The 23,113-nt window shown below is 38.8% G+C and overlaps 1 protein-coding gene across 4 annotated transcripts in view; it reads right to left on the bottom strand.

The window, feature by feature from the left end:
- Nucleotides 1-23,113, bottom strand: part of RELN (reelin) — a 522,413-nt gene that overhangs the window by 30,474 nt on the left and 468,826 nt on the right. For all 4 annotated transcript variants that reach the window (XM_030834331.2, XM_060304789.1, XM_060304788.1 and 1 more), the window contains exons 47-52: nt 16,446-16,586; nt 15,001-15,178; nt 12,447-12,640; nt 8,733-8,989; nt 4,887-5,041; nt 3,598-3,812 (exon numbers count right to left, since the gene is read on the bottom strand). In XM_030834331.2, coding sequence (XP_030690191.2) covers nt 3,598-3,812; nt 4,887-5,041; nt 8,733-8,989; nt 12,447-12,640; nt 15,001-15,178; nt 16,446-16,586 — 1,140 coding nt within the window. The remainder of the gene's footprint in view (nt 1-3,597; nt 3,813-4,886; nt 5,042-8,732; nt 8,990-12,446; nt 12,641-15,000; nt 15,179-16,445; nt 16,587-23,113) is intronic.

The raw sequence follows: 23,113 nt of genomic DNA on the forward strand, positions 1-23,113 counted from the left end.
AGAAGAAGTAAAGCTGTCACTGTTTGCAGATGACATGATACTATACATAGAGAATCCTAAAGATGCTACCAGAAAACTACTAGAGCTAATCAATGAATTTGGTAAAGTAGCAGGATACAAAATTAATGCACAGAAATCTCTGGCATTCCTATACACTAAGGATGAAAAATCTGAAAGTGAAATCAAGAAAACACTCCCATTTACCATTGCAACAAAAAGAATAAAATACCTAGGAATAAACCTACCTAAGGAGACAAAAGACCTGTATGCAGAAAATTATAAGACACTGATGAAAGAAATTAAAGATGATACAAATAGATGGAGAGATATACCATGTTCTTGGATTGGAAGAATCAACATTGTGAAAATGACTCTACTACCCAAAGTAATCTACAGATTCAATGCAATCCCTATGAAACTACCACTGGCATTTTTCACAGAACTAGAACAAAAAATTTCACAATTTGTATGGAAACACAAAAGACCCCGAATAGCCAAAGCAATCTTGAGAACGAAAAATGGAGCTGGAGGCATCAGGCTTCCTGACTTCAGACTATACTACAAAGCTACAGTAATCAAGACAGTATGGTAGTGGCACAAAAACAGAAATATAGATCAATGGAACAGGATAGAAAGCCCAGAGATAAATCCACGCACATATGGTCACCTTATCTTTGACAAAGGAGGCAGAAATGTACAGTGGAGAAAGGACAGCCTATTCAATAAGTGGTGCTGGGAAAACTGGACAGCTACATGTAAAAGTATGAGATTAGATCACTCCCTAACACCATACACAATAATAAGCTCAAAATGGATTAAAGACCTAAATGTAAGGCCAGAAACTATCAAACTCTTAGAGGAAAACATAGGCAGAACACTCTATGACATAAATCACAGCAAGGTCCTTTTTGACCCACCTCCTAGAGAAATGGAAATAAAAACAAAAGTAAACAAATGGGACCTAATGAAACTTCAGAGCTTTTGCACAGCAAAGGAAACCATAAAGAAGACCAAAAGACAACCCTCAGAATGGGAGAAAATATTTGCAAATGAAGCAACTGACAAAGGATTAATCTCCAAAATTTATAAGCAGCTCATGCAGCTTAATAACAAAAAAACAAACAACCCAATCCAAAAATGGGCAGAAGACCTAAATAGACATTTCTCCAAAGAAGATATACAGAGTGCCAACAAACACATGAAAGAATGCTCAACATCACTAATCATTAGAGAAATGCAAATCAAAACTACAATGAGATATCATCTCACACCAGTCAGAATGGCCATCATCAAAAAATCTAGAAACAATAAATGCTGGAGAGGGTGTGGAGAAAAGGGAACCCTCTTACACTGTTGGTGGAAATGTAAATTGATACAGCCACTGTGGAGAACAGTATGGAGGTTCCTTAAAAAACTAAAAATAGAACTACCATATGACCCAGCAATCCCACTACTGGGCATATACCCTGAGAAAACCATAATTCAAAAAGAGTCATGTACCAAAATGTTCATTGCAGCTCTATTTACAATAGCCCAGAGATGGAAACAACCTAAGTGTCCATCATCGGATGAATGGATAAAGAAGATGTGGCACATATATACAATGGAATATTACTCAGCCATAAAAAGAGATGAAATTGAGCTATTTGTAATGAGGTGGATAGACCTAGAGTCTGTCATACAGAGTGAAGTAAGTCAGAAAGAGAGAGACAAATACCGTATGCTAACACATATATATGGAATTTAAGAAAAAAAAATGTCATGAAAAACCTAGGGGTGAAACAGGAATAAAGACACAGACTTACTAGAGAATGGACTTGAGGCTATGGGGAGGGGGAAGGGTAAATGGTGACAAAGCGATAAAGAGGCATGGACATATATACACTACCAAACGTAAGGTAGATAGCTAGTGGGAAGCAGCCGCATAGCACAGGGAGATCAGCTCGGTGCTTTGTGACCGCCTGGAGGGGTGGGATAGGGAGGGTGGGAGGGAGGGAGACGCACGCGGGAAGAGATATGGGAACATATGTATATATATAACTGATTCATTTTGTTGTGAAGCTGAAACTGACATACCATTGTAAAGCAATTATACTCCAATAAAGATGTTTAAAAAAAAAAAAAAACAGAGTAAAGACAGGAAGGGGAAACGAGGAAATGAGGTTGTGGTGGGTCCCCAGCATCCCTTTCAGCACAGATGAGTCATATGAGATAATCACTGTAATATAAGGCCCCTCACTATTGACGGAGTCAGGAACGGGCATTCTTGAACTAATTTGTACCAACGGGATGCAAGGAGGCACTTGCTCCAGCTCTGTTAGAAAGAAAAGCGACTCTCTCTCTCTCTCTCTCTCTCCCATTGGACACAGGTAAGGATACACTGTGCTCCAGCTTTCTGGAAGTCATCTATGTTCACGAGGAGAACCAGCCTGAAGACTGAGTGTGACATCCGTGTGTGGACAGTGGAGCGAAGAGTAAGAGTAAGAAATAACAATGTCCTTGAAGACACTGTTGAGCTTGTCAATCAACCAATCCTAGAGTCCACTTATCTTTGGGTTTTTTTTCATTATAGATATAATACATTTCATCTTCAATTGAGCCAAATTTAATCTGAATTTGAATGGAGTTTTCTGTTACCTGCAGCTGAAAGTATCCTGATTGTTTTCTAGCATGTTAATTGACTAAGCCCTTTAGATTTGTAGCAGAAAACTGTGAGTGGTCATGTAATAAATGATCTCTAAGGGACTTTTTTTTTTTTTTTTGGCCATGTGTATTCAAAGGATCTATATGTTCTGGTCCTATATCCTAACTCTGTTTTACAAGAAGGATCTTCATTTAGCCAGAAACTGTGATTCATACGGTAGAAGTATACCTGTCATCTTCATTAATGTATCTTTCCCCCTAATCTTATAGTTGAAGGGAAATTTTTAAAAAACATATATTTATTTATTTATTTGGCTGCACCGGGTCTTAGTTGCAGCATGTGGCATCTTTGGAAATTTTTTGTAATTGCCTAAATTAACTTATCCACATACTTTTCAAAAAACAGTTTAATCATCTTGGCTCACTACTGCTCCAGGCTAATTACTTTTCACTGCAGGTGCAGAACATAATGCTTTGATAAGAAAAAAATGAAACCTACCTACAAACTGCATTTGTACAAATAGCATGAAGAGTTAGGATCTGCACAAATAGCATGATGAGCTAGGTTTTGTTCTTGGCTCTATCATGGATTGACAAGGCAGTAATGTGGAAAGCGTAGGATGTACAGTGGACCACAATTTACAAGGTGCATAAGGTAGCATACGTGTTTTCAACTGGCTCCAAGGCCATCACTATTGCTCTGTCCCCATTTTCAGACACTGAGGTATGGACAACGGAAGGGCCTGTCAAGGCCTATCTTGACAAGTCTGAGGATTACAATTTGAGGTCTCCTTAAATTAGCTCATCATGGAGGTCACCAGTTAGAGAACCCTTAGAGTTAGGGAGGAAGAGAGCATTTCATCCACAATTACACAATACTTTCAGGCTGACCACAGTGTCCCTAAACCTATGTCTAGTGCTTGGAACTAGGCTTTATTTTAATTTTCTACTTACTTTCCAACTAAACTTTCAGGAAGTGGGTAGGTGATCCTTTTCCATCCTTTAGTTGGAAAGAATACAGATGGCTGAGAAATACTTCCAGAGCATTTTGGGTCTGCAGGTAAGCACTGAGGGACCAGGTAACTCCAGCTCACACCAAAGTCAGTAGAGTACTGCACGTGAATTTGATTCTGGGTGACTTTTTCAGATACTTTACATCCAACAGAGATCTAACAAACGGAAATGCAAGATTATTGAGGTATTAAAACCATATTACATGTTTCTGCTCTAAAGACTTGGTAGCAAGAAAGTTGCCGATCACTGACAGACAACCACATCTGTCCTGTATTTTCAGGTTCATTATTTGCTCTGCTGATAGACGGCGGAGTTGACATGGTTGTCCAAGGTGACAGATTATAGAAAGTGCCACATATATTGTGCAGGGAGTTTGGAGAGAAGCTGAAATCTGCGCTCCTGCCGTGGCTGGCTGATTGCCTTGGTAGGCCTGGGCCTCCTCTTACAGATTGTTGTTTGTTGTGCTAATGGGCTGGCACTTCTGTTTGGCAGAATGCTCGACCAAGAAGGATTACTAACAGCTTTACCAAGTTTACTGTTTTGTTATACAATTTATGACTCTCAGTAAATCACTTTTAACTACAAGTAAGATGCAATGAAGTAATTACAGAAGGTACTTTCGACCCTAACCCTTTGTTGATGGAGATAGTCATAATGCAACATTTGTTGCTAATACAGTGGGATTGAGGTAGACAGAATAAATTGATTGAAAGAAAATCTTGGCCAAAATTGATGTTGGCATTAATGCTAATCATGCCTTTGTTTTCTATAATTTTCTTTCTCCAGAAACACTGAAATGCTTTTGTAAAGAAAGTAGGTATATAAAAAAAAGTAGGTATAACCGCAATAGCTTTAATCTTCTCTTAAAGGAAGAAAATTGCCTAAATCATATAATGATTTAGACTCAGGGAATTGAAATCAGTATCCTACATTTTTTTTTCCTACATTTTATTTATCAATATTTTGCTCTATCAGTATTTAATCCCAGACAGAAACACATTTACTCTTATGTAAGTTTCATCTTGAAATAGTTCAAAAATAAAATACTTTTAATCATTAAGTTATATATAGTTGGGATGTATTGATATATTATCTTAATATTAAATTTCATTTTTCAAAGTATGTATTAAGTCAATAAAGTATTGTATGATCGTTGTCTCCACAATTTTTTTCATTTTTATATTGCTGGTGTATGGCTATTTATGTAATTGAGGTCATCACATTTTCACCTTGAATTGCATGATCCAGCCTTCAGTGGGGGTCAGGTCATGGGTCACTGCATACACTTCTCTTCCATCGTGACTACCACAAATCATGACACCATCAGGGGAGTCACAGAATCTTTCTACTGTACAATCATCATGGAATAGCCAGTGCTCATTTACTTAAAAAGAGAAGAACAAAAATTTTATGACAGATTTATGACAAAAATACTTTGAAACAAATTTTCACTTTAGGCAACATCTAGAATTATGTTAAGTAGAAATCTCTCTTCTTACATAGCATCCACAGACAAAACACTAATGTAAGCACATCGTTTTAGGAACATGGATACTGAGAGATTGAGATATATCAAGTACCAATACTAGCTAAGTCTACATTTAGAAAGAAAGAGTGTATTGTATGTGTTACAGATGAAAAGCAAAGGAAAATGTATACCCATTTCTTTTTTCTGACAGGTGTTTAACTTTTTAGACAGAATCTAAAGGAGGAAGATTTTTAGTAACATGATAGAGGAAGATTTTTAGTAATATGATAGCCAAGTGAGTTAGCTATTTCTACTCAAATTTTGGTAGTACCTTCTGGGCAATTAAAGAAATTGTAATAGTAAAACTCATAGAACCAGAGAGTAGAATAGTGGAAGGGGGAAATGGGGACTTGTCAGTCAAAGGGCACAAAGTTTCAGTAATGCAAGGCTGAATAAGTTCAGGAGATCTACTGTACAACATGGCGCCTACAGTTAACAATTCTGCATTTCATACTTAAAAATTTGCTAAGAGAGATCTTAATGTTAAGTGCTCTTACTATAACAGAAAAATCAATATTAAAAAAGGGGGGGGCAGGAGGAAACTTTTGGAGGTGATTGATAAATTATGGCCTTTATTGTGGTGACGGTTTCATGGGTGAACACTTATCTCCAAAACTCATCAAATTGTATACATTAAATATCTAAAGCTTTTTGTACATCAATTACACCTCAATAAAGTGATTTTTTAAAAAAAGCTTCTAGGAGTCTAAGGAAAATTTAAGCAGCAAGGTTATGATCTGATCAGTGTAGAATAATCCTATTGTCCCTCTCTCTCAAACACACACACACACACACACACACACGTGTGTGCGTGAGCACACATTCGTGTCTGTCACAATTCCCTTTCCCTTTCGGAAGAGGTGGTTTGTTTGTTTTTTTAGTAAATTTATTTATTTAATTAATTTATTTTTGGCTGTGTTGGGTCTTCGCTGCTGGGCGCGGGCTTTCTCTAGTTGCGTCGAGCGGGGGCTACTCTCCGTTGCGGTGCACGGGCCTCTCATTGCAGTGGCTTCCCCTGCCGCAGAGCACAGGCTCTAGGCACGCGGGCTGCAGCAGTTGTGGCACACGGGCTCAGCAGCCGTGGTACACAGGCTTAGTTGCTCCGCGGCATGTGGGGTCCTCCCGGACCAGGGCATGAACCCGTGTCCCCTGCATTGGCAGGCAGATTCCCAACCACTGCACCACCAAGGAAGCCCAGAAGAGTGTTTGAACATAATGATTTTACCCAGAAAGGTTAGAAATGAAACATATCTGTAAATCTCATCTAATTCATGATACACTTTGATTTCATAGGTCCAACGTTTCTCTGCAGTTTCCTGGTTAGCTCCAGCATTCACAGTGAAGACGAATAGGTGCAACTGGAGGCTTGGGTTACTGTGCAAATCACAGAGTTGGCTGGCCTCAGAAGAGTCAGAGAAGAGACCAAACAATTTAATTGGAATTGAGCCTTCACTAGTGTTGTGTCTTTTTGATTTTGTCTGAGCATAACATATGTCTGTAGAACAAGCAGTTTATCTCCAGGACTCAAATGGCTACCACAATGCCATTATCTGTTAAGTTTTCATTCCATGGGATTTGGAGCTACATTTAGTCCTATAGCACAGATACAGGATTCAAGAATCAAAAGGCACAGAAATTTGAATTCCAATAAGAATACCCTGAGTTTATTCTGGGGTACATATTTTGTTTTATGCTAGAACTCTGCAATCTTGATGAAAAAGGGCTTACATTAATCAGCTAACACCAATTTCTTCCACAATACAATAAACTACTTGTATAAGTAGATATTACACTTTCTAGGAGCACCGTCTTTGCAAGACAAGCAGGAGCTTAATTGTACATCAAGAATTAGTCTAAAGTAAAAATCACTATTTTAGGTACTTGAAAAATACGTATTTGCTTTTATTCGTACAGAAGTTGTACTAAAATTATTCTCTGATCATAAACTCACTTATGTAAACCATTACATAGGGAAAAATAAATGAGTACTTTAGCAAAGTTCTGAATCAGATCTATGTAAGTCTTCTCAATAACCTTCTTGAAAGAGTAAGACTACTTGGAAGTGGTGAAGAACATTTTAAGCTTTTTCTATTTAAAAGGGTGATTTTTATTAAATATCTGCAGTTATACCACTGTGCCATGTGAAATACTAATAAATAAATTAATAAGAATAATTAATCTAAATATTCAATGTTTAAATGATAAAAATTATAACAGAATATTATACAGCTATTAAAATTATATTTTCAAAGATACTTAAGGACAAGAGGAAATGGTAAGGATTTAATTCTAAATGAAAAAAGCAGGCTACAAATATGTATAATTTAAGATTATAATTTTGTTAAAAATACGATTATAGGGCTTCCCTGGTGGCGCAGTGGTTGAGAGTCCGCCTGCCGATGCAGGGGACATGGGTTCGTGCCCTGGTCCAGGAGGATCCCACATGCTGCAGAGCCGCTGAGCCTGCACGTCTGGAGCCTGTGCTCCGCAACGGGAGAGGCCACAACAGTGAGAGGCCCACGTACAGCAAAAAAAATACGATTATACAGAGGCATAGAAAAAAAGACTCTAAGAAAAATATCAAAATATTGATGATGGTTATCTTCTGGGTGATTTTCATTTTCATCTTCATGATTTTCTGTATTTTCTTAATTTCATACTTTGAACATGTGTTGCTTTTAAAATAAAACACTAATAATAATTAAGTATTTTAAGTTATTAAAATTCCTCACATTTCAACTGTCTTCAGCATAGATTCCATTCCTCCAGAAGGTTCTTATCAGTCTTATTATTGTAAAATACAACCAGATTGTCCTTTCTATGCAAGAGGCTACTGCAGAGTTGGACATGGCACAGTCCCACTGTCTGATGAATCTATAGTGGTACAGTATATCTGTTCGATAGCACTTGCAGTGTTGATACGATATGTGTAATTAAACATCACTACTTCACCTGAAGATACCATGTTTTATGTAGTATAACCAAGTATGTGGCATGACAAAGCCATATCCTTAATATACGACACCACTTAAAAAAAGGTGACCAGAATAGTGTCGCAAAATGAAAAGAAGTCGTTAAAAATAAGAACAGCATGGAGAGATCCTTGACAGTTCACTGGGGCACGGTGATACTCCTATCAGGAATGAAGAATAACAAGCATGACCTTGGACACTTCTGAAAACATGAAATACCATCACAAACGCGTCTGACATGCAGCAAAACAAAACACTTGTCCTTGGAGAATAAAAAAATGTCCAAAAAATGTTGGCTTTCTAACCAAAATAAAAAACAAGAAACGTAGAAATGAAAATTTTTAAAAAGAAAATTACCCTGTTAATAAAATTATTGAATGCTATTAAAACAAACTTGCTGGCTTGACCGAAAGAAAAGATTTAGTTACAATGTAAACCAGGAAGGTTGAGAGAAGCAAAAGGGTGACACCCTTTTCACTGTTTCTGTACCACTTGAGAATCTGTAAAAGGTTCCACATTCCACTTTTTGGAAAAGACCCAAATGGATTTTCATTTAGCATCAGTGAAAAATTTACCTGCAGTTTTGTCCTCCATAAACATGTCGAAAGCAATTCTTCCCACAGGGCCAGCATCCGAGGGTGAACGCTCGTGCTGGGGCACTGGGGCGCTGCTGAAGGTGTCCAGCATGACGGTCCTCTGGTCCGCAGACCCTGAGATGAGGACGTTGTCAATGGCCCAGTCGTTCTGGTCCAGGCCGTCGTGTCTCGGCTGCCACCAGCGAAAACGAGTAGCAATCTCTTTAGCGTCAGAGGGGAGAAGGATATTCACGAATCTGAAGAAAATGATGGTTGGGGTGGCGGGGGGAAAGTCTTGTCAAATATCTCATGCGAGGAAGGGATGTGCAACCAGAGATAAGATATTACATGTCACATGGAGGATGAGGAGAGGACGTTAGCTAAAATCGTTTTTAAAAACCACGATAAATTTTCTTAATTTTACAAAGTCTCACAAATCACTAAATTGGGGAAACAGAATGTGAACAAATTCAAGCATCCTGGAACTACCCCCTTGCTCTAACTGTCCCTGGGCAGGACTGAGAGGGACCCTACAGTTTTCTGCTTGTCTAGAGACCCTCCAGATCGGTAGGCATAGGGTATATGCACTTTGGTAGACACAAACCGATACTGACTTTTTTTCTGCCACTCAGGGGCTGGTTTCATCTGTTTCCTTCCCCTGCCACCTTGATTTTATTCCACTCCCATGTGTACCAGAAATTTGCTTGGAATTTGGACACTAGATTGTGGCAGGACATTTGGGTTCTCAGCCTGAGAGTACCAGGATATATGTAATTACTTCATCAGTTCCCTGGTTTGACATCGACTTTATGCTTTATTGAAAACATTATACTTAGAAATGCTGAGTGAGAACCATGGGCTAACAAGCCCAGCAGGCTGCCCCTGACTCAATCACCAAAGACAGACATGGAAACACATGGCTCCACCCTCCAACATGAATCTTAACCAGCTACAAATAAGGTTGGAAATACCCCTTAATCACAATGATGCATTTAAACCTCAGGAAGATATCAAACCCCTTCGAAATGATATTCACAACTCATAAAGTCTGTTGGGGAAAATAATTCCCTGAGGTTTACTCTCTCCTAAAGTCTCATCTTTTTATCCATGCTGATCTACCTCCCTTTACATTCCAGGGCTGCCTCTGCGTGTTAGCACTGCAGTTCATCCTGGGAAGACCCCTTAAGCAGAGGGCTTCAATATGACCCCTGGGTTTTCGTCTTTCACATGGAAGAGGTTTTGTTATTTTAGTTTTGCCTACATACTATCTCCTTGTTGATTTTATGTTCCCTTCTTCTTCTCTCTTTGATGTCTTCCTTGAAGTATAATGACCAGAAGAGTAGGAAGTATTCCAGATGAGGGGCAATCAAAATCCATTCAAGGCCAGGATGTTATTAGTTGGATTTCCAGTACTTGGATTTTAAATACTTTTTAAAAAATATTTATTTATTAATTTTATTCATTTGGCTGCTTTGGGTCATAGTCACGGCATGCAGGATCTTCAGTTGTGGCATGTGGACTCTTAGTTGTGGCATATGGGATCTAGTTCCCTGACCAGGGATCAAATCTGGGCCCCCTGCATTGGGAGTGCAGAGTCTTAGCCACTGGACCACCAGCGAAGTCCCTTAAATACTTTTTTTGATTATGTCCATCATTTTGTGCACCCTTTGGGCCATGATAACTCAGTGGATCTTGGTCTTAGGGAAGGGAAGTGTAGACTGTGAATCCCAGACCCTCAGCTGTGTAGTAACTGGCAGTTTGGAGACCATGGGTCTTTAGGTAAATAATCTTTTCCAAAGTTAATTTCCTCATGCATCTCAGTTTTGAAGCTCACCTCTGCCCCTCCCTTCCCTCTTTTTTTGTATGCTCACCTTGTAAGATCTTTCTATAATTTTTCTCCTTTGAATGGGCATGTTTAATTAACATTTTAAAAAGTATTAAATAACATCAGAAATCTATCCGTTCCTTGAGGGACACACAATCACACTTCTTTATCCAGAGCAACAATCTTTTATCTTCATTTCTCTATCCTGATAAATCCTTGACCACATTTTAAAATCCTTTGGAGTGGAAATTTATCCAAGGCTGCTGAAAAGTGTAAATAAATTATGACCACTGTTCCAGCCTTGGTGAATTTGTTTCTCCTTCAGAGAACTAAAGTGGATTAGACAGTTAGCTTTTACCCTACAGAAACATAACTTCCTTCTCCCTGTATATTATGCTGTTAAAGTGTTCAGGAACTCATATGTGAGAGTCATTATAACTTTCTCCATAAACAGTTTACTTGCCTTGCCTACTATCTCCTACTAATAGGTGAGCACATTTTTTTGCACTATTACACTGTGTACCACTTAGTTTCTATCTGGAATCCTTTATTGGTGTCCAACTTTAATGCAAGTGCAGTATTTAAAACTTCTGCTTATGGCAGAGACGGCTGGCATTTCCTCAATTGCCATATTCCCCATTATCCCTTCATATTAGGAGCCTATCTTTTTAGCGAGGCGAATAATCACCCAGAATAAAGACACCATGCCCAGACTGCCTTGCATCTGGGTGTGTCTCTGTGACTAAGTTCTGGCTATTAGAATGTGAAAGGAAGTGTGGACAACTGTTAGGAAGTGTCCTTAAAGAGAGACAGCACACTGCTCTTGCCCCATCCTCCTGCCTGCAGGCTGGAATGTGGGTCCTCTCAGACCAAAGCGTTGAGTGTGGCAGAAGTACCAGTTAGAAGGAACCTGGGTCCCTGGTCCTGGTGGAGCCGCTGTAGCAGCTCTGGGTTACTTCCTTCTGGATCTAACTTACATACGAGAGGAAAAAACACCTTTTAAGTTATTTTAGGTTTTCTGTAATTCACAGTTGAACATATTCTTGACCGATAGGTTGAATTTAAATTAGCATTTACAAGATTCTTGATTGTTTTTATTTTACATAATTTTTAGCTTGTACCTGGTTTGCCATGCACTGAGATTATCTATGTTTCTCCTTTTATTTATTCTGTTTCTTGACTGGGCTGCAATCACTCCTCCCCTTCCCTCCTTTCTCCTCCCCTCCCCTCTGCTCTGCTCTCCTCCAACCTTCTCTCCTTCTCTCTTTCTCTCCTATATCACCTTCCTCTTCCCTATTCTCCTCCTACTTTAATAAATATGCTCTTTTCCTTTTTAACAACCTTTGGACTTTTCTAATCAGCCACAATTGTTTTTTGCCCTTCAAGAGTATATTCTTAAAAATGACCCATACATTGTGTTTCTTCAGGGTTTTTCAATAAGGAATTTAAAAATAGACTCTAGGCTTCTTAAGGATATTTACATTTTGTGTTTATTTTCTAGCCCCCAATTCTCTAAAATGGAGTGAACACTATATAAACAAACAAATAAATTACTTTTCTGTTTCCACTTTCCCAAAATGCTGTTGAAATTAATTATCATATATTCATTAATTTATATGAGTTTTTACAGTGGATCTACTCATTACTGGCATTGTGATTGTGTATTTTATCTTATTTACGGATTCACAAACTATTTTTTTTTGAAATAAAAACCCCAAACCAGCTGCTTATCTAGCTCAGAAACCTTGTCTTCGTGTTGGTCTCAGAGGCATCCTCTACTGGTGAGTGTGGTCCAGGTCCCCTGTGGTCCCTGTGATGGATTGCTGGCAGGCCTTACTAAGCATCTTCGCTCAACATACTAGTTATAAGAGATAAAATAGAATACAAACCCAGGTTTACTGTACTGGTCATAGAAGATTTCCATTAGCAGGTTCCAGGTAATGCCTCCATTGACAGAATATTCCAAGAGAACACCTTGGTTACGGTTGTTTGGTGTGATCAGGCATCCATACATGAAGTAAAATTGGATAAACTCAGAATTAGTGAGGTTTAGATCCACTGTGACCAACAGCCGACTGCAACCCTAAGGAAAAGAAGCAGAATGCAACAACACGGTGATAAGGAATCGTCATTACAGGTTCTAGGTATTCTCTGGCTTCCATCCTTTCTTTTGCAATACAAGTCACACAGTATTGCAATAATGATTTTCTTATCTCTCCTATTATACTAACTCCTAGTATGGCCTTTAGCATACAGTAGGTACACAGCAAATATATGCTGAACTTTGAAATTTCAGTATTAGAATTTACTTACAAAGGGCAATGTATTCTAAAGAGATTCTCTTCTATTTTCTTCTAAGCAATACGAGAGCTGAAATTAAAATAACTATTCTATATTTTTATTAAATTATTTCTAGCTATTTATAGATATCTTTTAGATTTTTAAAAAGGTATCAGCTATTAACAAAATAGTATACTGAGATGACTATTTTAATATGCAATTTAAAAATGATGTCCAAAAATGTAATACAACTTAATTATGATTAGCAATATTAGTTGTAAGCTTTTTAAACTTTTATAGTTGATTTTAATGTTTTCTATATTAATTCATTAACATAGTCATTTTTTAGTTGAACCTATGAAGAAAACTAGGCCTCTCAGAGTTCCATCTAAGCTAGGAGGAGTACTGTGAACACTGCATTCTTTTTTTTTTTTAACATCTTTATTGGAGTATAAATGCTTTACAATGGTGTGTTAGTTTCTGCTTTATAACAAAGTGAATCAGTTATACATATACGTATGTTCCCATATCTCTTCCCTCTTGCATCTCCCTCCCTCCCTCCCTCCCTATCCCACCCCTCTAGGTGGTCACTAAGCACCCAGCTGATCTCCCTGTGCTATGTGGCTGCTTCCCACTAGCTAGCTATTTTACATTTGGTAGTGTATATATGTCCCTGCTACTCTCTCACTTCGTCCCAGCTTACCCTTCCCCCTCCCCGTATCCTCAAGTCCATTCTCTAGTAGGTCTGTGTCTTTATTCCTGTCTTGCCCCTACGTTCTTCATGACCTTTTTTTTTTGTCTTAGATTCCATATATATGTGTTAGCATACGGTATTTGTTTTTCTCTTTCTGACTTACTTCACTCTGTATGACAGACTCTAGGTCCATCCACCTTACTACAAATAACTCAATTTTGTTTCTTTTTATGGCTGAGTAATATTCCATTGTATATATGTGCCACATCTTCTTAATCCATTCATCTGTTGATGGACACTTAGGTTGCTTCCATGTCCTGGCTATTGTAAATAGAGCTGCAGTGAACATTGTGGTACATGACTCTTCTTTGAATTATGGTTTTCTCAGGGTATATGCCCAGTAGTGGGATTGCTGGGTCGTATGGTAGTTCTATTTTTAGTTTTTTAAGGAACCTCCATACTGTTCTCCACAGTGGCTGTATCAATTTACATTCCCACCAACAGTGCAGGAGGGTTCCCTTTTCTCCACACCCTCTCCAGCATTTATCGTTTCTAGATGTTTTGATGATGGCCATTCTGACTGGTGTGAGATGATATCTCATTGCAGTTTTGATTTGCATTTCTCTAAAGATTAATGATGTTGAGCATTCTTTATGAAACACTGCATTCTTAATCACTGTTGATGATTATAAAAATCCAACATAATATATGTCCTCTTGCTACTCTTGGGCTAAAATACTAGTATATTTCATTGGCACAAATGTAAACTCTAAGGCAGGACGTGGTAGGGCAGTAAAGAACTGATAGTGAATTTGTAGTTTTTAAAAATTAAATGGCCTGTAAAGGGTATTTAATTATAGTATTGGAGAAATTCTACTTTTAAACAAGTCATCTTTGGCAGCAATGCATAATGGCTATAAAGTTTCTCAAAGCAATTTGCTAACATTGCTGCTATCATTCACAAAATAATCTGCTATAAATACACGTGTTTAGTAATTACTAACAATTACTCTTTCTTGGATAATTTACATAAGGGATTAATTATTGTTAATAAATTCAGGAAACTGAAGCTCATTTTCCAGATTTTTGGCTCCCTAAATCCCAAATCTGTTGCAAGCTCAGGAATTTTCAATTAGAGCATCATTCAGGTGGAAGACCCTCACACATTGTGCAAGCTCTCTATCCCAGGCTGGAAATTCGTTTAAGTCCTTTTTAAATGTGTACTTAAATGTGCCTGTGCTGACACGACCCTGAATAATTAAATTGTCGCAGCTGATTTGTGATACGAAAGTGTTGAAAATAATTAGCATTTTCTGATTTGTAGAAAGTTGTGAGTTCACATCAGAGTTGTGCATTTAGAGTGTCTAACTCTGCATCTTGACTTGCCAATTAAACTTCAAAAGAGACTCGACTTTTTGGGAGGGAACTCAGAGGATGCAGAAATGAATAAACAGTAGCCAAACACTAACCCCACTGAAATGCAGAGCCATTCCCGAAGCCACAGCTCCACACACAGTACTTAATTTCCCTCCATTCACAGTCAGCCAGTTCTGGTTGGATGGGGCCCGATTGAAGTTGTCTTTGAGTTGGGTTGGAAGGGAGGTCTGGGGCTCATCACAGTACAGACCACCCCACTGCTCGTCACAGCTGGGAGTGGAAAAAGAGAAAAGAAAAGTCAACATCAAACAAAGCCCCTGCAAGTGTTCTCTCAAATTAGCGAAGCCAACTCCTTTTCCCAGTCCAAGATGATGAAAGGTTAGTTATCTTCACAGAGCTTGCTGGAATTCACCTGCTCTCCTTAACAGTGCTTTAGGTTAGAAATAAGCTGTGAATTAACTGCCTCTAGGCTTTCCTAAAGTAGTGACTTGGGCTTACAGGTGGAGAGAGAAGCAATTTGAAAGAATTTACTAAAGCCCTGTCCCTGCATTACACAGCTCTGGATGGCTGATAAGGAACTGCAGCTACCAAAGTAAACTGGTTGGTCCTAATAATTCATGAAACTGGTCTTTTTCATAGAGACTTTGAGCCAATCAGGAATCCAAGAGGCCACGTTCCAAATAGCAGAGGGTACTTTGGATAGCATCTGCCATCTTTGACCACAGAAGTGAATTCCCTGTTCAATGTTAGAGGAAATATGAATATAGGACTGGGAGGCTCCGGGATCTCAGAGGTCATGCTGGATATGGGCTAGAATCATTAATCAAAGGAAAGACTCCCCAGGTGTACAGGGATTAGTGGAGAAGGAACTGAATTCTCTATCAGCATTTTCATTCATAGTATCCCATCGAACAGCAGTCTTTGAAAATAAAGCACAGAGCCCTGTAGTACACAACACACACACACACACACACACACACACACACACACACTCTCTCTCTCTCTCTCTCTCTCTCTATTTAGATCCTTCCAAAGATACTAAGGCTCTCTGAGTAAAATTGTAGGTCTCTCCATCAAATACACCTGGCAAACTGATCAGGCATTTATATACTTCCTTATGCAAATACCACAGGAATACCATTCAAACCACAAGTAAGGCATATCACTACATACATTCAGACCTAAGTGAGAAAAATACTTAGGATGTATTATTTTCAGTCAGAACATATGAAACTCCTGAACTTCTTCTAATGTCTTTTTCAAGGCTCAGGTATATCACAGAAACATAGAAGAAAATAAAACAAGTCAATTATAACTCAGCCTTCTCCCTACAAGATATTGTTCAGTTCCTACTCTCCAAGCAAGAACAAAGATAGCCATAAACTCCACAGTTAGCTCAAGGTCAGATTTCAGGAAAAATGTATCAATATAACCTAAAGCAGCTTGGAAGTGATTAAAAAACCAGTTTCAGAAAAATTTCCTGGCCAGAATGTGAGTCAGGAACTTTCTGTAAAAGGAAGGAAAAAAACCTACTTACACACAGTTTCCTTGGATGCACCTTCCGTGGCCACTGCACATATCTGTGCAGCCATCCCCGATATAGACATTATCTATTGCCCACGTCTGCTGCTTGTCAAAAGGAGCTGGTTGATGCCAACGGAAACGAGTGGCTTGGGACCTTTGAAGAAAAAGAGAATTATAATGAAGGATGTGGTGGACAAGAGAAAGTGTTCTGGTATGTTTGAACAAGTGCATGGAGGAGTGTTACCCAAATGCACGTACATCCTCACCTGTGTTCTGAAAAATGTATTCATTACGGCCAATTCTTTGCCAAACTTTGATTAAGAAAACCAAACCAAACTGAACTGCAATAGCTTGAGAATATACTGTGTTGGCCGAAAAGGTCATTTGTTTTTTTCTGTAAGATGGCTCTAGTACCGCTTAGCTCTAGTACCGCTTAGCTGTCTTTAACTTCATTTGAAACAATTTTGTTAGATTGTACTGGGACAGCTGTCATATCAGTGTGGCAGAAGGTAGTGGAACAAAGCGGTGAATATGTTGTTCAATAAAGTTCTTGGTGAAAATAAAAAAATGTGTCTTTTGTTTTTACTTAAAAGCTAAAGGAAAGTTTTGGCCAACTCAATATTTTAGGCCAATGGGCTTTCTGAGCCTTGTAAAAACAGACTAGAACAGATACTAAAACTAATGCTAAAATCAGTAGCCTCATGGGACCAGTGAGCCCTGAATTTTGTGTGGAAATCACTGTGGAGGGACAACAGGGCTGCTGCCAAGTTGTATTTGCATTTTAGGAAAAGATGTGTGTCCTTGAGCAGCCATAACCCCTCTGCATTTGAGTCGGGGAGAGGATTTCAACTCCTAAGCGCTCCCTAAGGCCAGACACTTTTGTACAGGAGGCAAACTGGTCAGCATTTATGAGGAATTCTCACAATGAGAGCCTTAGGAAGACTGGGGGTGTATATCAGAAGGATCAGTGAAACCCTAGATAAGAAAATTGGACAGAGAAGAGAGAGGATAGTAAGACTCTGTTAGTAAGGATAGTAAGGATAGTAAGCTCTGTTACTCCCAGACTTATTTTATATTGATTTAAATGCAATGTAAATAAAACCCAAACAGAGATTCTCCCGTTCTGGAGAATATATATTTGCTCATTTGCACAGCTTGGGGGAGTCTTGTTCATAAGGACAAATAAACTTATGTGTTTAGGGACACTAGATGGCAGTAAAATCCAGACAATGCCTGAGGCTCAAGTGAGCTTGAACATTCAAAGACCTTGGAGGAAATAATTAGCCAAAGCAACTCGTTTTATGGATTCATATACTTTTCTCATTAAGAGATATGCTAACCACTTGACTGAAAGATACCTGTTTTAGGCAGAACCAAAGACCAAATAACAGCAAGGATGTAAAATTATCCAACTGAACACATTTATATTAAGTTTAGAAAATAGAAAAGAAACAACAGAACTCAAATCTTCACTCTGAAAATAAATCGTTCAGTTTGATATCTGTTTGCTGAGCAGCTATGCACTCATTTCTCCATAACCTGTCTTGCTCGCCAGCTCCCATCTGTTCGTCTCAGCAGAGAAACGTCTACCTAATACCCTCCTGTCACTTGCTATTGCATTTAACTTCAATTCCAAGCTCCTCCTTGGCCCACAAGGCTCTGCCAGAGCTGAGCCCTCTCCTCTGGTCCCTCAGCCTCCCTTCTGGAGCCCGGCTCCTCCTCTCAGCTACTGAAGCTCCTCCAACTCTTTCCTGCCTTCTGCTGACATGTTATTCCTTTCTGCCTGGTTAACCTCTGTGTGTCCTTCAGGTCTCAGAGGGAATGTCAGGTCTTCATAGAGAAATATTCTTTCAGATCCCTTTAAAAACTACATTTCTTCCATAGCAAATGGTTCTTTTCCTTTCATAGTATTTATCACAACTTTAGTCATATATTTATTTGCATATGTATTTTTTTTTTTTTTGCAGTACGCGGGCCTCTCACTGTTGTGGCCTCTCCCGTTGCGGAGCACAGGTTCCGGACGCGCAGGCTCAGCGGCCATGGCTCATGGGCCCAGCCGCTCCGCGGCATGTGGGATCCTCCGGGACCGGGGCACGAACCCGTGTCCCCTGCATCAGCCAGTGGACTCTCAACCACTGCGCCACCAGGGAAGCCCTGCATATGTATTTCTTAAATGTCTGTCTCTTCCTCAGAAAAGTTGTAAGGGAGGAGGGTTAATATCTTTTTGTTTAACATTATACACTCAGTGTACAGCACCTAGCCCTTAGTAGGTGCTCTAAGGTGCAGTGAGCTGGTATTCTCAGAGTAAGTAATATGAAGATGGCCCCGCTGTGGTTGTGTAACTCAGTGCTCTGCTCATCAGTTAATTTTTAATGACTAAATTTATTAATAGCTATGCCTGGTACATGCAGCAACATCTTATGAATAACATAGTGGAATATCGTATTTCCCATAGTACATCATTACTTGGATTATAATAACAAGTCAACACTTATATACTTATTCTGTCCTTTAGATTATATGTTGCTGAAGGGCAGGAAGTATCTCTGTATTCCTTCAAGGAATATTGTTTTATATCTTCAGTGTGCATAGATAGTGGGCAAGTAATAAGATTTCCTTGTTCCCCTAATATTTTATATATGCTCCATTACCTTTAAAATTTTTTTAAATTGAAGTATAGTTGATATACAATGTTTCACGTGTACAGCAAAGGGATTCAGTTTATATACATATATTCAGTTTTTTATATATATATATATATATATATATATATATAGGGTTGGCAAAAAAATTCGTTTGGGCTTTTCTGTAACATCTTATATGTTCTTTTTCATATTCTTTCCCATTATAGTTTATTATAAGATATTGACTACAGTTTCCTGTGCTATACAGTAGGTACTTTTTTTTTTTTTTTGCGGTATGCGGGCCTCTCACTGTTGTGGCCTCTCCCATTGCGGAGCACAGGCTCAGGACGCGCAGGCCCAGTGGCCATGGCTCACAGGCCCAGCCGCTGCACGGCATGTGGGGTCTTCCTGGACCGGGGCACGAACCCGTGTCCCCTGCATCAGCAGGCGGACTCTCAACCACTGCGCCACCAGGGAAGCCCCAGTAGGTACTTTTAAAAATCTATTTTATATATAGTAGTGTGTATCTGTTACTCCCAAATTCCTAATTTATCTCTCCCCCCTCCCTTTCCCTTTTATAACCATAAATCTGTTTTCTATGTCTGTGAGTTTATTTCTGTTTTGTAAATAAGTTCATTTGTATCATTTTTTAAGATTCCACATATAAGTGATACCATATGATATTTGTCTTTCTCTTTCTGACATATTTCACTTAGTACGATAATCTTCTGGTCCATGCATGTTGCTGCAAATGGCATTATTTCATTCTTCTTTATGGCTGAGTAATATCCCATTGTGTGTGTGTGTGTGTATATATATATATATATATATATATATATATATATACCTCTCACATCTTCTTCATCTATTCATGTGTCGATGAGCATTTAGGTTGCTTCCATGCCTTGGCTATTTTAACAGTGCTGCTATGAACATTAGGGTGCATGTATCTTTTTGAATTAGAGTTTTTGTTTTTCCAGATATATGCCCAGGAGTAGGATTGCTGGATCACATGGTAGCTCTGTTTCTAGTTTTTTAAGGAAACTCCATACTGTTCTCCATAGTGGCTGCACCAATTTATATTCCGACCGACAATGTAGGAGGGTTCCCTTTTCTCCACATCCTCTCCAGCATTTATTATTTGTAGACTTTTTGATGATGGCCATTCTGACAAATCCATCACCTTTTATTAAAGCTCTTATCACGTTTTAATAAAAGTGCCTATTTATGCATAGTTGCCTCTGTTGGATTATTCTCCTTACTTACCATTTTACTGTTGGTGACTCCTATAGATGGGGCTTCATAAACCTTTACTGAAAGAATGTTTAATTGGCAGCAATAAAGGTGGCCAGAAAGAATCAAATAGGAGACGTCTTGAGAGTGGTTGGGCAGGGGCTGGGGGTCAGTGGTGGAGACGGCAGTGATATGATGACTGTTAAAGGTGGGGGAGATCTTCCTAGCAGTTGGGAGATGGCAGAGCTGCCTAGCATGAGGTGGCCCTACCCACGAGAAAGACAAGATCCAGCCCCACCCACCAGAACACAGACACCAGTTCCCCCCACCAGGAAGCATACACAAGACACTGAAGCAGCCTCACCCACTGGGGACAGACACCAAGAACAATGGGAACTATGAACCTGCAGCCTGTGAAAAGGAGACCCCAAACACAGTAAGTTAAACAAAATAAGAAGACAGAGAAACACGCAGCAGATGAAGGAGCAAAGTAAAAACCCACCAGACCAAATAAATGAAGAGGAAATAGGCAGTCTACCTGAAAAAGAATTCAGAGTAATGACAGTAAAGATGATCAAAAATCTTGGAAACAGAATGGAGAAAATACAAGAAACATTTAACAAGGACCTAGAAAAACTAAAGAGCAAACAAACAACGATGAACAACACAATAAATGAAATTAAAAGTACTCTAGATGGGATCGATAGCAGGATAACTGAGGCAGAAGAACGGATAAGTGACCTGGAAGATAAAATAGTGGAAATAACTACTGCAGAGCAGAATAAAGAAAAAAAGAATGAAAGGAATTGAGGACAGCCTCAGAGACCTCTGGGACAACACTAAATGCACAACATATTCAAATTATAGGGGTCCCAGAAGAAGAAGAGAAAAAGAAAGTGTCTGGGAAAATATTGAAGAGATTATAGTTGAAAACTTCCGTAACACGGGAATGGAAATAGTCAAGCAAGTCCAGGAAGCGTAGAGAGTCCCATAAAGGAAAATCCAAGGAGAAACACGCCAAGACACATATTAATCAAACTATCAAAAATTAAATATAAAGAAAAAATATTAAAAGCAGCAAGGGAAAAGCAACAAATAACATATACGGGAATCCCCATAAGGTTAACAGGTGATCTTTCAGCAGAAACTCTGCAAGCCAGAAAGGAGTGGCATGACATTTTAAAGTGATGAAAGGGAAAAACCTACAAACAAGATTACTCTACCCAGCCAGGATCTCATTCAGATTTGATGGAGAAATTAAACCCTTTACAGACAAGCAAAAGTTAAGAGACTTCAGCACCACCAAACCAGCTTTACAACAAATGCTAAAGGAACTTCTGTAGGCAGGAAACACAAGAGAAGGAAAAGACCTACAAAAACAAACCCAAAACAATTAAGAAAATGGTAACAGGAACATACATGTCGATAATTACCTTAAATGCAAATGGATTAAATGCTCCAACCAAAAGACACAGACTGGCTGAATGGATACAAAAACAAGACCTGGGGCTTCCCTGGTGGCGCAGTGGTTGAGAATCTGTCTGCCGATGCAGGGACACAGGTTCACGCCCCGGTCTGGGAAGATCCCACATGCCGCGGAGCAACTAGGCCCGTGAGCCACAACTACTGAGCCTGCGTGTCTGGAGCCCGTGCTCCGCAACAAGAGAGGCTGCGATAGTGACAGGCCCGCGCACTGCGATGAAGAGTGGCCCCCACTTGCCACAACTAGAGAAAGCCCTCTCACAGAAACGAAGACCCAACACAGCAAAAGTAAATAAATTAATTAAAATATTCAGGGGACAAAAAACTTTAAGAAGTATAAGGCCAATAAATGTCTAAAAAATAAAAAAAAACAAAACAAAACAAATAAATAAATAAATGTAAGATTTATTTAAAAAAAAACAAAAAAAAACAAGACCTGTATATATGCTGTCTACAGGAGACTCACTTAAGACTTAGGGACACATACAGACTGAAAGTGAGGCGATGGAAAACGATATTCCATGCAGATGGAAATCAAAAGAAATCTGGAGTAGCAATTCTCATATCTGACAAAGAGACTTTAAAATAAAGACTATTACAAGAGACAAAGAAGGACACTACATAATGATCAAGGGATCAATCCAAGAAGATGATATAACAATTGTAAATATTTATGCACCCAACATAGGAGCACCTCAATACATAAGGCAAATGCTAACAGCCATAAAAGGAGAAGTTGACAGTAACATAATCATAGTAGGGGACTTCAACACCCTACTTTCACCAATGGACAGATCATGAAAATAAATAAAGAAACACAAGCTTTAAATGATACCTTAAACAAGATGGACTTAATTGATATTTATAGGACATTCCATCCCAAAACAACAGAATACACTTTCTTCTTAAGTGCTCATGGAACATTCTCCAGGATAGATCATATCTTGGGTCACAAATCAAGCCTTAGTAAATTTACGAAAATTGAAATTGTATCAAGTATTTTTTCCAACGACAACACTATGAGAGTAGATATCAAATACAGTAAAAAAAATTTTAAAATACAAACACATGGAGGTAAACAATACGCTACTAAATAACTAAGACATCACTGAAGAACTCAAAGAGGAAATCAAAAAATACCTAGAAACAAATGACAATGAAAACATGACGACCCAAAACCTATGGGATGCAGCAAAAGCAGTTCTAAGAGGGAAGTTTATAGCAATACAATCCTACCTCAAGAAACAAGAAAAATCTCAAGTAAACAACCTAACCTTACACCTAAAGCAATTAGAGAAACAAACAAAAAACCCCAAAATCAGCAGAAGGAAAGAAATCATAA

Source organism: Globicephala melas, chromosome 9, assembly GCF_963455315.2.
Source record: "Globicephala melas chromosome 9, mGloMel1.2, whole genome shotgun sequence".
Taxonomy (NCBI): domain Eukaryota; kingdom Metazoa; phylum Chordata; class Mammalia; order Artiodactyla; family Delphinidae; genus Globicephala; species Globicephala melas.